Source organism: Belonocnema kinseyi, chromosome 8, assembly GCF_010883055.1.
Source record: "Belonocnema kinseyi isolate 2016_QV_RU_SX_M_011 chromosome 8, B_treatae_v1, whole genome shotgun sequence".
NCBI lineage: Eukaryota > Metazoa > Arthropoda > Insecta > Hymenoptera > Cynipidae > Belonocnema > Belonocnema kinseyi.
The window spans coordinates 109,294,107-109,310,874 of record NC_046664.1 but is presented as its reverse complement, the minus strand read 5'-3'; the positions used below and the strand labels follow the sequence as shown (position 1 = coordinate 109,310,874).

The following is a 16,768-nucleotide window of genomic DNA, read 5'->3' as shown; positions in this document are numbered from 1 at the left end:
GAATCATTCTATAGAGATGGCATTACTAGACTAGAACACCGCTATGAGAAATGTATTAGCCTTGGAGGAGATTATGTTGAGAAATAAAAAAAAAAATTCTTATAAACGTTGTTTTTCTTGGTCAGGCCGGAAACTTATCAATCCACCCTCGTATATGTATGCATGAGCACGACCCGACTCGCTTTCTGATTCGCGGGCCTTTTCCACGGAGCGCGACTCTCATTGGGCGGGCGCTTTGTCGTTTGGGCTTTTTGTCACGGATCCATTTTCAGTTTTTATGATCGGAAGGACATTTATGGGCTGAGTTGTCTGAAATTTGAGAAACTCAGCCTTTAAATCTAGTTTCGATCGTTCCGATTAAAAAAAGAGAAAAATGGTTTTACAAAATTTACGTGAATTGGTACTGGCTGTATGGTGACCGATTAAAAACTTTGCAAACTGATGGACCGCAATTTTGATTGATTCGGTATTCACTTAAATTCACCAATTCAAATAAGTTCTATTCAATCGATTATTTTTCTTCAGGTAAATCCACAGGGCGTTATCTTTACTTTGCCAACTTTATAGGAGAGGCTTTTTAAAATATTATTAGTTTTTTTAATTGGTTGCGGCAATAATGATTAGAACACTAAAAAAGAGTAAGTTTAAGAAGGCTAAAAGTTCAGAGTAACGAATTATTGAATTTTAAAATAAACTTTGTTGCTCAAAGTATGGCAAATTGAATGGAGATAGCACCTTGAGGCTCTGGAAAATCAGCGAACACTTTCCTGTTTGATATATCTCTCTAGCTTCCCACGCGTCCATTTGTCATTAAAAAAGTTACCAACCAGTAGCTATCCAGAAAACAAAAATCCATTCACTTGCATTTGGGTGAGTCTCGAATGAGAAATCAGCTTTTTTAATCAGCCACGTAATGTTTTTCTCGGGGTTGAGGATGGAGAGAAGAGAGAAGGTAGATAGGAGAAATAATATTATAATAAGAGGATTGAAGCTAAAGAGCGGGGAAGAAATGGAGGGGGTCGAAGCGCTGCTACAGAGCATAGTGAAATTGGAGAGCTGGAGAAAAAAAATGGAGGTAATGCGTAACAAAAATAGGATAAAGGACAAGAAGGTTTTCATCGATTAAGATTTGACGAGGAAGGAAAGGGATGTGCAGAGGATGCTAAATGACAGGGCTAGGTAGGGAGTAAAGCAGGGTAGTGAACTATGGAGAGAAGGAATAGGATAGAGTAGCAGGGTGGTGGAGGTAGAGAGAAAGGGATGGGATAGAGTAGAGCCAAAGTTGCCACGGGCGTCTAAATCAGGGCAGTAAAGATAGGAAGGGTAATGTATAAGTTTTTGACTGTGTAAAATAAGGATAAGATGAAAAGGGGAAAGGAATTGGGGGGGAGGGCATTACCGAGAAGGGGAGAGCTTCGAAAGGAAATCAAAGAATAAGATAAGAGGGGGAGATTCTACGAGACTGGATGACGGACAAAGGATGGGCGGTGGTAAATGGTATGGTAACAGGGGACGAAGAGGGAGAATACACGTATGTGAGTAAGATGGGAGTATTGGTGATAGACTATGTGATCTTGAATATGCAAGGGTGGGAGGAGATAGAAAAATTCGCAGTGGAAGGGAGGGTAAAATCAGACCATCAGCCACTAAGTTTGTGGATAAAGGGGGAAGGTGACGAAAAAAGTCTGCAAAAAAAGGTATTTAGGAAGAAGAAGAAAGGAATGGTGAAGCAGTGGTGGGATAGGGAATGTAAAATGATGAACAGAAAGATGAAGAAGAAGTACAGCAAGTGGAGGAAAGTACTGCAAAAAGGGAGGAGCACGTAGAAATGAGAAAGGAGTTTGGGGTGATGTATAAGAAGAAAGAGCAGGAAAAGAAAAAAGAGCTGGAAGAGGAGTTGAGAAGTTTTAAGACAGAAGGGGACGTGTGAAAGATAATTATTCAGTTTATGAAACGTAGGGTGGGGATAAGTGAGAAGATAGGGAGTGACGAATGGAGGAAAATTTTTTTAACATTCATTTTAACATTCATATTTTACGCAGTGGAGGTGTGAGGGTGGAAGGTAAGTGAGCAGGTAAATAAGATACAGGAGAGGTATGTAGAGGTATGTGCGAAGATGGAGGTGGAAAGGGAAAGGTATTTTCGAACGAATGGATTGCAGATGGATGAAGTGAAAAGGATGCACGATGAAGAAAGGAAGGTATATGAGTTGGTTCAAAATAATGGCATGGAGAAAGATAAGGCAGAAGGAGAGGAGACAATAAGAGAGTCAAGGTTTAACGGGAAATATGTGTGGATTATACCAAGGGAATTTTAATAGATTCTGGCTTTTTAGAGAGAAGCGAATGTATGAACTGTGCGGGAAGGGAGATGCAAAAGTTGAGCACTGGTTGGAGGAATGTAAAGAGGTGGAAAGGAATGGAATAAGCATGGTGGTATTATTGCATAAAAGGGGAGACAAAAGGGCAGTAGCATGGGTGAAGGGGGTGTTGGGTAAGATGGAGAAGAGGAGGAAGAGGAATGGAGAAGGAAAGATTGTAAATAGGAGAGGAACTAGGTTATAAAAGCTGTTAATATTGTAAATAGTAGATAAGTCTTAGGTGTTAGCCGCGGAGGCAAAGGCTGGAAATGCGAGGCATAGCGAGAAAATAGCGACATGCGTGCGAGGCTTGGCGAAGCGAGGAAGGATAGGCCATACAAGCGAGAGTATTACATTTAAGGTGTGGATGAATGTTAATTTTGAAGAGGTAGTAAGAGGCCGAAAAATAAACGTTTATCTGTCTTTCTATACAACTTCCGCTGATCTCTAAAATAACTAATTAGGAATATAAGAAAATGTACAAGATTTAATTCCAACAAGATTTTACAGATCTTGCAATAAATCAATTGCAATGTCGTTAGTCTATTGGGCGTAGGGCGTAGAAAGTTGTAATTTGTTTTCCTTGACGCTTGTTTTTTAGTTTTATACAGCCTTCGCTGTTGATTTATGTTTTTGTTTCTGGGAACTAAATGGGTGGCAGGATTCAGACTCACGCGCGGAATCAAACAACGAATCTTATACAAAACAGTTGAATGACCTATTAGCTATTATTTCCCGCTTTTTCTCTGCAAATGTGTATATATTTTGAAAATGAATTTATCCAAAGAGATGATTTTTTTTACCAAATAGTTGCATTTTCAACCAATAGATTTTTTTAACAAAAAGATGAATTTTCAACCGAGAATATTAATTTTCTACCAAAATATACTTAAAAAATCTTACTATTTTTTAGAAATTATAATTGTAAGTTTTCCAAACATCCATCAAAGTGTATTCGAACAAATTTTTCGTGTTTGCTTATTTACTTTAATCAAATTATATTCAAACAAATTTATCGTGTTTGGTTTACACTGGGTTTACATTAGTCAAACTGTTTTCAAATGAATTTTTCCTGTTTGAATCAACGCGGCTCAACGGAATCAGGACGGAAGGTTACAGTGCTAGCGTCAGACGCTTGTAGCCTAGTCGCATTGGCATAGGCACACCGATTTTCACTAATTCTTTAATATAAACTAGTAACACACCTTTTCAAAGACCTCACAGACTAGATTTATTAGATGAAAATAGTCTTTTAAAAATTTAAATAGAATCTTAAAGGGGAACTCAGGTATATAAAACTAGCGGTACAGGTAGTGCTGAAGAAACAGCACTGTATCTCGTGTCGTAGCACTGACTCGTGCCCTTTAATTGCTTTTTGAGTGCGTTTTCATCGGCAGGGTAAAAGGTACTTAATATATTTAAAGATAAAGCTATATAAAGTTTAGCAATTTTAAATTGAAAATAATTGAAATTCAAGTTTTTAAATTAATTATTTTTAACTTAAATTTAAGGTGTTACTTTTTAAAAGAGAAAAAAGGATATAGACAATAAAAAATCTATTTGAAACGGCATAGTTTTTATTAAATGACTGCATTGGCACATAGCACAAAATTCACTTTTCTCAATAAAGCACTGCGATGCATAATAACATAATTTTTGCTTGATTACAAACATTCATTCAAGGTATGAAGAAACTGTTACTGATATTCTTTCCTATTTCAGTGTGAAAATTGGAATATACTTAGTTCAGTTCAAAGTGAGTTTACGTCCTGGAAAATAGTTCGTCAAAAATAAAAAGTTGTATGTATTCTTCTAAGTGAAGAGAAGACTTCCGTTTAACGGAAAAACATGCATAAGTGACTCGAAGATGGGAAACAAATTTTTTCGTCGTGTTTAAAGTGTTCCAAACTCGTGAATTATACTTTTATTTTAAAACAACACGGGCCAATTTTTTCCTAATAAAGCAACATAATAACATTTTCTTTGATTCAAACATATTCATCTTTTTCAAAAAATTATAAATTGAACTAATTTTTTCTAAGTTTTTATTAGAATTTCCTAGCCAGAATTTTACATTTAAAAATTGTTTCCTAGTTTTCGAACAAATAAGAATTTTTGTTTGAATTTGTAAAAATGAGAATTTTTAAATCCAAAAAACGAACAAAAGATAGGTATTGTTCGATAAGAAAAGTTTTGCAGTGAAAATTTCTTATGGATGTAAAAACTTGCGGAGTATTAAAATTCAATGAGCAAAAAGTACCCATGCTAATAACGGAGATATGGAGATTCATTTTTCGCAACCTCCTACATGTGAGTTACATCGTAATTCTTAGACTTGGAAATGGATAAGTCGTCCTGAGCGCTAATGCCATGTCTTTTTTAGTTTTAGGGTAGAACAAAATAACAAATAAAAAATTGCAGCGATAAAAAAAATAAAGAGTTCATATGGAATAGCTAATTAGTTAAAATGAAAAAATACTATGTGCCAGAATTTACTTCGACTATTTATTTATGTAAAAACTCTTCAAAATTGTTACAAACGTCTAATAATTACTGTAAAATATTTATCATTACGATCATGTGCAAGTTTTTATAGTATTTCAAATAAAGATGGAAATTGGAGAATGAAAACTTCTAAAAATTTCCTTTTTTATAAATGCAAATTTTTTAAAACAACGTAGCTTAATATATGTAATGCATTGCTTATAAAATTAATTTAATTGTTCCGCTACTTAATTATATTTTAAAATAAGTAATAACAAATTGCAATAATCTTTTAATAGAAAGGTGATTTCTCGTGATTCTAGATTCGTCATATTACCGGCGATGCACATTTTCGCAACGCGGACGTCACAAAACGTGCCGTATCGTTGTTACTAATCTTCAGTTGCAACTTGTCATGTTATACATACCTATATTATAATTTATATAATTAAATTCAACTTAAAAGTTTGTATCTTTTTACGCAGAGGATTTTGTTTCCTTGAACTAAAATAAAATAATTGATTGAATAATTTAATAAAATATATAACATTCTGTAAGAATTAGATTTATGAGATCAAAATAAATTCTTAATGTTAAGTCACATTGTGTCTGAAGAATAGGTTAATGGCAGGTTCATTTAATTATTTTAGTAATTACGAAGACTTTAAACTGCCTCGAAAGTTGTTAAAAATGGAAGGTCTTTTCGTAAAGATCTTTCATTAGATGTGTATTATGTATTCATAAGAATTTCTTCTTTAGGAGATTATTACAAATGAGAAACAAAACAAAGTAACTCCACCACCGCATTTTGAGGTATAATTTCTATTAATGAAGAAACTGCGACAACAATTGGGCGCACTCTATTTAATTGAAAAAAAATAGAAAATCTTCTTAAATAAATTGTTATGACTTCCCTTTTTTAAATCTTTCTCTGGCTTGTGCTTTACTATACTTTGGATGCTTATCTTTTTCTGAATTTTTCTCGGAATCCGAAGGAGATTCTTCTTTTTCGTTCTCGAAGAGATCGACCGGTGGTTCGAGGAGAGATCTTCTCTGGCACTTGACAAAATATCGAAAACCTTTGGCTACCCCGAAACCGATCATGGCTATCGCCATTGTTAGTAAAACCATCAAAATAGGGTGCTGAAACGAAAAAAAGAGATAATCAAAAAAAGCTAAACACTAATATACTAGATTAAGTGCACCCCTACTGTCCTCGACGTTACAATTTTTCGTCTATTGTATATGTCGCACGTCAAGATCAATAGTGCGACAACTAAAAAAATTGATTTTTGAGTTAGCTCCACCAGTCCACCACAGGATGTAGAATGCCAAGCCGAACAATTCGCGAAAAGAATGACTATCCTAAGAGCAAGAGCGGCCGCGAGGCAGCACTGGTTACACTACAGTCATAGCCCTGGTTTTTGCCATATTACAGGGTCTCTTCGTGGGTCTTCTACATTTGAACTCAGGCTATCAGAAAAATGAAAATTTGTGGGGAAAGGAGGTTCTAGAGGAAAATTATACCAGCGAGAAAAATGAAAAACTTTGCGCTCAATTTTCTCGAAATGACTTTCTTGGAGTTGTCACACTATTGATCTTGACGTGCGATGTGGCAGAGAATTGGAAAAGTTAGGATTATATCGAGAGAACTCTTAATGGAATCTTTTGTCTTTACTCAGAGAGATAGCACCCGTGGGAACGCTCACACAGACGCAGTGAAGCCATAAAACGTTGCTCATTCACGCGTCAAAATTTTGCTAAAATTCATTATTTTCTTTTTTGTATTATTTTTTATTATATCTAGCTAACAATCGTCTGTGTTTCATCAATAAAAATTTGTATAAATCTTGCCAACTTTGGTGACTATTATCTTTTGTTGGAAACTGTCTATCTCTTTCAAATTTCATAAACATTGTTAAATATCACTCTTCAGCTTATTCAGTAAAAATTAAATTTTTTCACTAAAACTCGATTTATGGGGTTACAACCTTATATTAATTACTGTTTTATTTTATAAAAAGGGTTTGCACTATTTTTCGTTTTTTCATGTTTGTTGATTGTGAATATAGGTATTTTCGACGTGTTTTTGTACTTGCATCGCCTCTTTCTCGATCACGCGGTTCCTGCACCTCCAAAATACCGCGAACTTAAATTCTAGGAACGACGTAAACTGAGGGTACTTAAATCGAGAGGCGAGTGTATTTGTTTAAAATGTTCTGTATGTATTTGTGTTGGCCACAATTTTAAATTATATAATTTTCATCATTTATTTAATGTGTGTGGTATCGAAATTGTAAATATGAGCATTCATTTATTTCTGGAGAATAAACATTTCAAAGACATTTCCTTGAAGTTTATGCATATCTAGGGAACTTTCATTCTCATCCCCCGATTCCGGTTTTCCTTTCCGTGAACTTGTGCATATAGCGATGTAATGCAGGGTTCAAGTTTCAATTTGAAATTTTTTGTATGTATTTAGCACGTAGGGTTCATGTATTAAAAATATTTGAAAATAACCAAACACAATTTGAGGGGGGGGGGGGGGCTTCGACCCAAATTTTCTCAATCAATTGACATAATAGGTCATTATTGGGCCCGAAGTCGTATTCAGCGAATAAAAATATATCGATAATGCCAAGTCTTATTCAAAAGCCATGAAAAAAGTAAAAAATGGGGACCGATTTTATCAAATAAAACAGTAATTCATTTCGATTAATCTAGTATTTTTGTTGAAAAATGTTGTTGCAAAATCAACATGTCTGTCACGGAGGGTCAAAAGTTTTCTTAAAGTGATAATTTAAAAAATCGAACAAACCTAACAATTTTATTTCATGCACACAAAGTGGACAAAAATTTGAAAATTTTGGAAAAAACCGCAATCTTCTAGCATTATTCAAAATGAGCATCATTAATAATACTAATAAATTATTTAATCAATTACTTTTTCAACTTCAATAATTTATCCAACTCACTATAATTGGAACATAGAAAAAAAGTTAAAATTTTTATGCTAAGCATTTCAAAACAAAAAAGTAGTTTAAAATCGGTCAAGACATACGGCCTGTGGGCGATTATGAACAGTAAATTCCTATTCTAGATCACTGTGGTCGGCACGAGGCCCCCAATCGATTTGAGTCGTGTGCGCACGCGGCAATAAAAAATCGCTCGTATATTTTAAACAAAGACAACGATGTGGCTCCAATTTTGTACAAGTTTATCCTTAAACATCAAGGAACAACATTGCCACTGGAAGCTTACCATCCGCAAAACTTCCCTTCAGACTTTTTTCCGTCAAAGTCTGAGGAAACGATTCCTGCCGACAATGGTTTTCAATCATTTCATGTTGCAAATATCAGAAAAAAATCTATTTTTAAAACGTAATTGTCATCGGTAGATGTTTTACTATTTGAAAAAAACGAGATAATTTCCTCAAACAAAAGCCGAGTTTTCGCGAATTTACAATCAAAAGTAATGGAAGGGTCCGTGGTCTAAACCTGTTAACTGACATGTTTTTTTATATTGGTTATTTTGTATTTTCTGAGACATTTTTCATATGCAGTTAATATCTCGCAAACGAAACGGCAAAATTCCTTTAGTTTTAAAAAAATATATTTTCCAAAATTGCGTTTTGGTATCTAGAGCATAGGTCCGCGGTCTAAACCTGTTAACTGCTTATGGCGTCTTATGGGAAATACGTGTTTTTGTCACATCGGCTCAATTGACTCGTAGAGTAGGTCAGTGAAACACATGTTAGTGTATGTGCAGCTATCTGTGTGTGCGTCGAAAATTATGTGTGGCTACATTCACGTCATCTTCGATGTTGTCGTCTACACATCGCTGTAAAGACGAAGGTGGGCGATTCGTAGCGATTACTAACTCTCAGAAAATGTTTGCAATAAACTATTTAAAATTTTTTCAAGAACATCTATGTTCGGCATGCGATTCTAAACATTTTGAAATATGAAACTTGAGCGCAGCTTGAAAAACAATGCAGAAAAATTCTAGCAAGAGAAAAACAATAGAAAATAAGCGGTAGAACACTTCAGATAACAGGTTTAGACCGTTGGACCCCTTTTAAATGAAGAAAAAATTGTTTACAATTTAAAAAAGTATTTAAAATTTGGAAAAAGTAAAAACGATTTTCCTTCACCGTGTGAAACTTGTGAAATGTCAGTTAACAGGTTTAGACTGCGGACCCTTCAATTGATTTCGCTACAATAAAAATTTCCGGTTTTTAATTTGTAGTAAAAAATATATCAATTTGATTAAAAATATTTCATAATAAAAGTTGAGCGGCTTGCTGAGCCACAAATTATCATATTTTTTGATCAGTGAATTTCCCAAGTTGGTCATTTTCGAAAATTTTTCGCGTTTCAGCAACACACGATCGGTGTACTGGGAGAGTGAGTCCGAGCGCTAAGGATGTTATGGAATCCACAGGCTCAATTCTCGTGTAAATAGAAAATTCTAGTTGTTAACTCCTGGTTCATCCTAAAACTTTTGACTGTTAGTGAAAGACAGAAAAAAGAAAATTATAAGCTTTACCGTTCAGATGTAGCTGCGATTTAATTAAACCACACCAGCAATTTTACAGTCCTTTTAACAATTTTAAAGCGGACCTAAACTTTTACGGTTTAATCTGTAGAAAATAATTAATAGAACTACAAAATCTACCTTTTCAAAGTGTGGGCGAAATAATTGTAAACTGCAATTTACATGAAAGTTTTTATGTGTAAAATATCTCTTGTAGTTTGGCGAACTCGCAGCTTCGTACATCGAAACTTAACATACCTTTTTACCTTACTATTTCCTTTTTTTACTTTAACACTTTCATTTTATAAAATGAAAGTGGTTCTTACCGACAATGTGGGCTTATTCGTGAATACGTAATCGGCTATTACTACTATCACTCCAAGGATGATTCCAACTCCGGCACCAAGCCAAGGAATTTGCTGGTCAGCTGTAACCAAGTTTTGCATTTTATTAGTGTTTGAAACATCACCACTCAAAAGTAACGAGGTAACTTTAGCGGTGATTTAAACAAAAAATGTAAGTGTAAACGCTACTGTCAATTCACAAGAGCTTTATGAGGGGGTTAAACCCTGGGAATTTGGATATCTACCAGAAGTCGAGAGAATATACAAAATAATAAAAAATAATACAAAAGAATGCAAAAGAACTTAGAAGCACGTGCACACCTATAATTAAGGTTGTTAATATTAAGGTTTTAAATTTTCCAAAGGCAGAGTCTAGGTTCACCAAAATTCGGTGAGCCCAGACACTTCGTTTTTTTTGAGAAACTAATTTACCCTTAAGTATAAATATGTAATAAAAGGTGTATCTGAAACTAAACAATACCTCTTCTGTCTTGTATCAGTGACCTGGATGCTCTGTTTATGGCGTCTATTATGCTAGGATCATCTGGCTGTAATTCAAGAGCCTTTCGATAAGATTGAATTGCTTCACTAAATCGGAAAGTATAAAATTCAATCTCAGCCTTGCGATAATAACCCTGAAAAGAATGTAATTCACTTAAAAAATGATAGATATCCACATTCATTATTTAATTGTGTAATTAACTTGATTAACTTGATTTGATGTAATGCAAAAAAGTAAATTTTTACTTTGGTCCAATCAGGCTTAAGTTGAATCGTCATAAAAGCATCCTCCATAGATAAGTGGTACTGTTGCATTCTTAAAAAGACGAGGGATCGATTGCTATATAGCGAGTAGTTTTGCGGATCGATCTTGATAGCACGGGTGTAATGATACATTGCTTCTTCATATTTCTGTTCCCTTACACAGGTATTCCCCTGTTCCTTCAGGGCTTGTACCTGAAAAAATTAATCAATCATAAGCAATCAGTAAAGCAGTAGCAACTCTGCGACAAGGAAAAACTACAGTAAATTTTTCATAGGGCATTTTTTTCTTAAGTAAACCAAAAAAATAAAAAAAATTGTAAAGCTGTTTCCATTTTTCAAACAATTAAAACACGAAATTTTCTTAAAACTGCTACATTTTATTCCATTGACATTTTCAGGAGTATTATGTAATATATTTCCGAGGCGGACTGTGACTTTAATACAACGCAGGGAAAAAATAAATAGTAATCAGTAAAAAAAACAACGGTTAAATGCAATAAATGCGAGAACAGTAAGAAAAAATAGAATTGTCTTTCTCCTGAAATACAAATGTACCCTAGGTTTAAAAATTATGGTAATTTGATCATATATTATATTACCTATGCCTCTAGAAAATTTCTACGATAAAAATGTGGCTGCTTTGATAAATAAGGCTGCATGAGTCGAAGTGGAATCGGTCTTTGATCAAATACATTTTTTATTTAAAATTTTTGCCTTATTAACACGGAGAGAAATTTTAAGAGATTAATTCAAGGAAGTGCGGGATTTTAGAACTACAATTTTTAAGTGCTTTAAAGTCTCGGGCTCTATGATCTAAAAGCATAGAATTCGAAACCTGAGAGCAAATGGGCGTGGCCTAATGCCTGGAACTTCGAGACCGTTGCTTTAAAATCAAGGGTTCCGAGATCTTAGTTCTCGCGCCAAGAGTGTGATAAAATCAAGGAACAGTTCCGTAAAATAAATTTCCTGAAATTTCTCTCCGTGTTCGACCTGGAAATCTATGGCAACCTGTTGTCGATGTTTTTAAACAAAACGATATCCTCATTTATTAACAACTTTAGTTAATCATAAGTAATTGTAAGCGCATCTAAGGCGAACGCCTGTTGGATCTCGTGCTCGGATATTTCTTCTTTGCACTTAGAATGCTTGAATAAAACATTATTTTTGGCATGTTTATGCCAAAAATAGGATTTTTGTTTTCACAATATTTTTTATGGACAACACAAAATATCTTACAAGTCTTCTTTCAAGTTTTTTTTACGTATCTCGCGTCTTTTGGCGTAATATTGGAATTTTTATTTTCTACATAATACTTTCGATGAATACAAACAAAATGACGAGTCCTATTGAAAAATCGTTAAAAGAAATTTTTTTAGGAATTTTCAAAAGTATATAATTTTCTTCAAGATAATAATTTCAATAAGAAGACAATAATTTCTCTTCGAGACTTTTTTTCGTATTTTGCGTCGTTTGGTTCAAAATTTGAATGTCTAAGTGTCAAATTTCGGACAATACCAATACCTTCTCAATCATAAATGATAAGAATATAATAAATTAGAACAAATTTGTATCTCTTTTTTGGGTAAACAACTTTCGTATATTGATTTATTTTTGTACCTTTTGTCGCTTTTCCACAAATAACTAATTTTTATTTTTAATGTCATTTTAATGATTAGAACCAAAACTACGCGTCCTATCAAGAAGTGATTATTAACAAATTTGTAGATCTTTTTGGGATCACAACTTTTGCTCATCCATTTTTTTGTATCTTGCATAGTTTGGTTACAAAATGGAATTTTTAATTTTTTTTAAAAATTCAAAAAGTTGTTAGGGCCTTCAAAAAGCAAAAAATTCTTCTCTTGACTTTTTTCATATCGTGCGTTGTTTGGCTTAATATTTTGATTTCTGATTGATTTTTTAAATCTTATAAATGCTATAACTCTGATAATTTTCTTTTTATCCTCATTAGGATAAATTGTTTGTCTTTCTGAGAACTACGAATAGCCATTCATAAATTTTTTAACATAAAAAAATGTCCAGACGGACAGACACAATCGTAAAAACTTGATTTTCGGATTTAGGGGGTCTCAAAACGTAGAGATCCGTTGAAAACCTGTGGTGTCAAATTTCGAACAATTCTAATATTTTCTCAATCATAAATGATGAGAATGTAAAAATGACTTTTTGACCTGTGTTCAACTGTACATCATAATCTATTCAACCGATTGGTACAAAATTCTAATGAGAAGTATGTAGCAGCATATTCTCGACACAAATTGCTCGTGTTTTCAATATCTTCAAGTTTTTAAGATTTTACGTATTTAGTGTGAAGAAAATTGTAGAGATGAAATAAATTAAGCGCAGTGGCTAGTCTGCCGGCACCGACAACTAACAATGTTGCCGGCGCCAGCAACATTGCATGTTGCCAGCTTTTTATTCCTTTTACTTTTTTCACTTTTTTTTTAATCATATAATGATGTATGTTGATACGCTGATTACAAACCTGTGCATGAAAACCCCTGAAAATATAATTTTTAGTATTAAAAATTTTTAAAATTACGTTTTTTATTTACAAAGGTTATATACACTATCTGTACCGGCAAAATGCACATTTCAAGCATACCAAAGGGACTTTTACGCATTTTAGAGTAAGGCCATGTAATTGACGAGTTATTTTTATAGTTTTTGGCCTTGGACGCTTGTAACGATACGTTCGATGTATAAATCACACTTTATCGTCGATTTGCGACTCAAGAATTACTATTGACGTCTCGTGGGGGCGGAAATACACCCTTGAAAATGGTCAAAGAAATAATTTAAGGTCGCACCCCTAACCCTTTTCCAACGCTACGTGGGGGCGGAAAGGCACCCCTGTGACTGATCACATGCATATTGTTGGCCCCCAACTCTTGCCAACGTCTTGTGGCGATCGAGGCTAGAGCATATTCCTGTGATTAGTTACAAATAATGTCTTATATATTTTACTGTACATAATTCTTGTAATGTAATCGAATGATGGATTGTTTACCTAGACTCTCGGCTTTAAGAATTATTTATTTCATAACAATTTATTTTTACCGTTACCGTAAGTTTTTTGTTGGTACCTATTTTTTATACATAACCCTTTTTTATGGGTTTTTTCATACCACTTTTTGGAGAGAGTTTGCATTCGAGGACACCCACTCCCATTCAAAACCTCACACCTATCCAGCATTCCCACTCGTTTTTCATATCACTCCTAGAATCTGAACAGAACCCTAACTCATTTCGAGTATCCCATTTTCGAGTATCCCATTTTCGAGTATCGAGTATTTCGATTTTTCTTTTTACAAACACGATTTTTATCAGTTTTGACCTTGAAAATCATATTTTCAGGTGTTTACATGATTGTATACGTAATTTGCTTTCATTTCGTATTTTGCTCTTTGCGGAAAGCAGCCGGCAATATAGACTCCACCTAAATTAAACTACATTATTATTGTAATCTTGCATTGAAGGTTATTTTTCTTATAATGCAATCTAGAACTAATAAATTTTAAACATTCTTATTTCAAAACTATTTAATTTAAATACTTTCAATTTTATATTACCATGTTTTTTCACAAATTGCAATACACTTCGTCACCAAATTTAATCAAATACTGAAAGAATTTGTATAGCAGATTTTTCGCGCTGAACGAAAGCCAGTTGATAAACCTGTTACAATATCTAGCCAGTGAGTATCGTAGGTCTCGCAGGTCATATACAGAGTGTTTGTTTATATTGAGGCATCGAAATATCTCAAGAAATACGCATCTTACGAAAAAAAATATCTGTAATAAACGCTTTTTATTTTCGAGCGGGAAAACCGAACTCGCTTACATTTGCCCCATACTCCAACCCCCCTGAGGACGCGAGGCTAACTTTAAAATTTCAAATGGAAGCCTCTATTTTTTTATTGCAGATTCAGATTCAATTGGCCTGCCAGATCGCCAGACCTTAAGCTGCCGGATTTCTTTATGTGGGGTTATTTAAAGAAACTAGTTTATCAAGAAGTGCCAACAACTTTGCAGAGCATGAAACAGCGAATCAGGATTGCTTGTAATCAAATAACACCCGAAACACTCCGCAGTTGTGTGCAAACATTCCCAGTGCGAATAAAGAAGTGTATCTAAGTTAGAGGTCACAATTTTGAGCACTTAATGTAAAATGTTTATCGAAAACAAGCACCTCGATTGTCAATTAAGTCAAGGGGACTCACGGAAAAAATCACACCAAAGGGAACAGACCTGGCCTTTCTAATTTTTCTATTCCACTTTAACCCGCTTCCCAGGTGGGTGAAAGGGGTGTATTAAAAATTAAATTGATTACAATTGAATAACTCTTCTGAAAACAATCAACACGTCTTTTTTGTATCCGCCCAGGGGATGGGGTGTGGGGTAAATTTTTGGGGGTCGCTTTCCCCCTCGAAAATATCAAGTTTTTATCACAGACATTTTTTTCGTTAGATGCGTATTTCCTGTTTCTTGAGAGATTTCGAAGTCCCATGCTAAAAGAAACACCCTGTATACACATACGCTCATATGCATGAATACAGTATGACTACAGTCCTATATGTGCCATGCCTACCAGATAAATAAGATAACCAGGAAAACAATGAGTTTAGAAGACATACTAAACATATAAAGTTTACATTTAAAAACCCACTTTTGTCGATAAGATTACTATAATACGTTTTAAAAGGCATAAAAATAAAGGTATATTTTCATCTAGTGTAAATTTGACATTTCTAACATGGTTACCTTACCTCGGTTTCAAGATTAGTAGACATCTTTGTTGTTTTAGAACTGAGTTTTTTTCGACTAAAGGCACTCAAACAGTATGCTTCTCATACTGCACATATGTCAGGCAATATCGCCTGCAAAATTAATTTTTTATTAAAAACTTGACCGTATATTTGTGTTTATTGAAGACGACAAGAAGCAGACGAAAAGCAAACTGTCATGGCGATCAACCGGCTCTAGGGTGCGCATGCGCGAAAAATGAGTGATAAACCTGTGCAAATAAATTAACTAAGTTTTTATGCTATACAGCTGTGTTAAATTAAAAGGTTCATTAATTAAAGTTGGATCTCTATTATTTCTTTAAATTAAAAACAAAACTATATAATTTGTTTCACTTACAAATTTATTTGGGAGTTGATTCCGTTTTTAAAGTTAAAATTACCGAATAAAGTACTTTTGTACTAAATGCATGTTTGTATACAAATCATGATATTATAAATATATTATAAATAAACTATTTGTACACTTTTTATTTTTTGTTAAAATTCGAATATCGAAACAAGACATCTTCCTTATTGATAACCCAGTGGGAACAACGCTATGAAAATCCCAAGAACGTTCCTAGGACGTCCTATGTCAGGCCAATCAACGTCTTCAAGACGCCCAATGTCCTAAAGATGACCTAAGGACGTCTTAAAGACATGGACGTTCTCGGGACATCTTTCGTACTGACATTAGACGTTTTAAGAACATTCCTAGGGTGACTAAAAAAAATGTTATAAAAGACGTCTTAGGGATGTCCCAAAGACGTCTCTAGGACATCCTTAATTTTTTTGCCGACCCATTTCATCGAACTTACGGCCAGACAAGGTTGTCACCCCGAAATTCTTCAAACCTTCACATAATATACATATAATCTTCTGTGTGTTGTTGCCCCCCCCCCCCCCCCCCCCCCAATTGTGTTTGGCTACGGCCTTGCGTCCAGTGTACGTTATCCCAGGGATAATCTGTCGGGATATATATCCTGCAAGACCGACGTTTGAATATCCTCAGAATACCCGGAATGTCTATGTGACGTTTCTGGGTTATTCAAATGTCCAATGTGGGATACCAGTGGGCAAAAAAATTAAGGATGTCCTAGAGACGTCTTTGGGACATCCCTAAGACGTATTTTACAACATGTCTTTTAGACGTCCTAGGAGTGTTCTTAAAACGTCTAATGTCAGTACGAAAGATGTCCCGAGAACGTCCATGTCTTTAAGACGTCCTTAGGTATCTTTAGGACTTTGCACGTTTTGAAGACGTTGATTGGCCTGACGTAGGATGTCCTAGGAACGTCCAAGGGACGTTCTTGGGATTTTCATAGTGTTGTGCCCATTGGGATATTGAAGTTTGTATACATCTCACGTAGAATCCCGAATATATCATGGGAATATCCATATTTCTACCTTGCTGGATATTCCGAAAGGTTATCCCTGGGGTTACCCGGGTTATCATGGGACCAAATGAAATATTCT

General features: G+C 34.5%; 1 protein-coding gene across 2 annotated transcripts; it reads right to left on the bottom strand.

The window, feature by feature from the left end:
• Positions 1 to 5,426: 5,426 nt before the first annotated feature.
• On the bottom strand, positions 5,427 to 15,483 carry LOC117178937 (hsp70-Hsp90 organizing protein 3-like). 2 transcript variants are annotated; one of them, XM_033370510.1, is made up of 5 exons: positions 15,275 to 15,483; positions 10,471 to 10,680; positions 10,205 to 10,358; positions 9,706 to 9,806; positions 5,427 to 5,986 (listed from the first exon to the last, which is right to left on the bottom strand). In XM_033370510.1, exons 1-5 carry the CDS (start codon positions 15,296 to 15,298, stop codon positions 5,747 to 5,749), a joined length of 729 nt encoding a protein of 242 aa, XP_033226401.1. In that variant the 5' UTR covers positions 15,299 to 15,483; the 3' UTR covers positions 5,427 to 5,746. The 2 variants fall into 2 exon arrangements, with proteins under 2 accessions (XP_033226401.1, XP_033226402.1); XM_033370511.1 differs by lacking the exon at positions 15,275 to 15,483 and adding an exon at positions 14,079 to 14,193.
• Positions 15,484 to 16,768: the final 1,285 nt, after the last annotated feature.

What these genes read in the sequence shown, in the direction of transcription:
- LOC117178937 (XM_033370510.1), bottom strand. Translation starts at nt 15,298, where the DNA reads ATGTCTACTAATCTTGAAACCGAG. An exon ending in CTACTAATCTTGAAACCGAG is followed by an intron (nt 10,681 to 15,274) that starts GTAAGGTAACCA and finishes TAATTTTTTCAG; the next exon opens with GTACAAGCCCTGAAGGAACA. An exon ending in CGAATAAGCCCACATTGTCG is followed by an intron (nt 5,987 to 9,705) that starts GTAAGAACCACT and finishes TTTTCGTTTCAG; the next exon opens with CACCCTATTTTGATGGTTTT.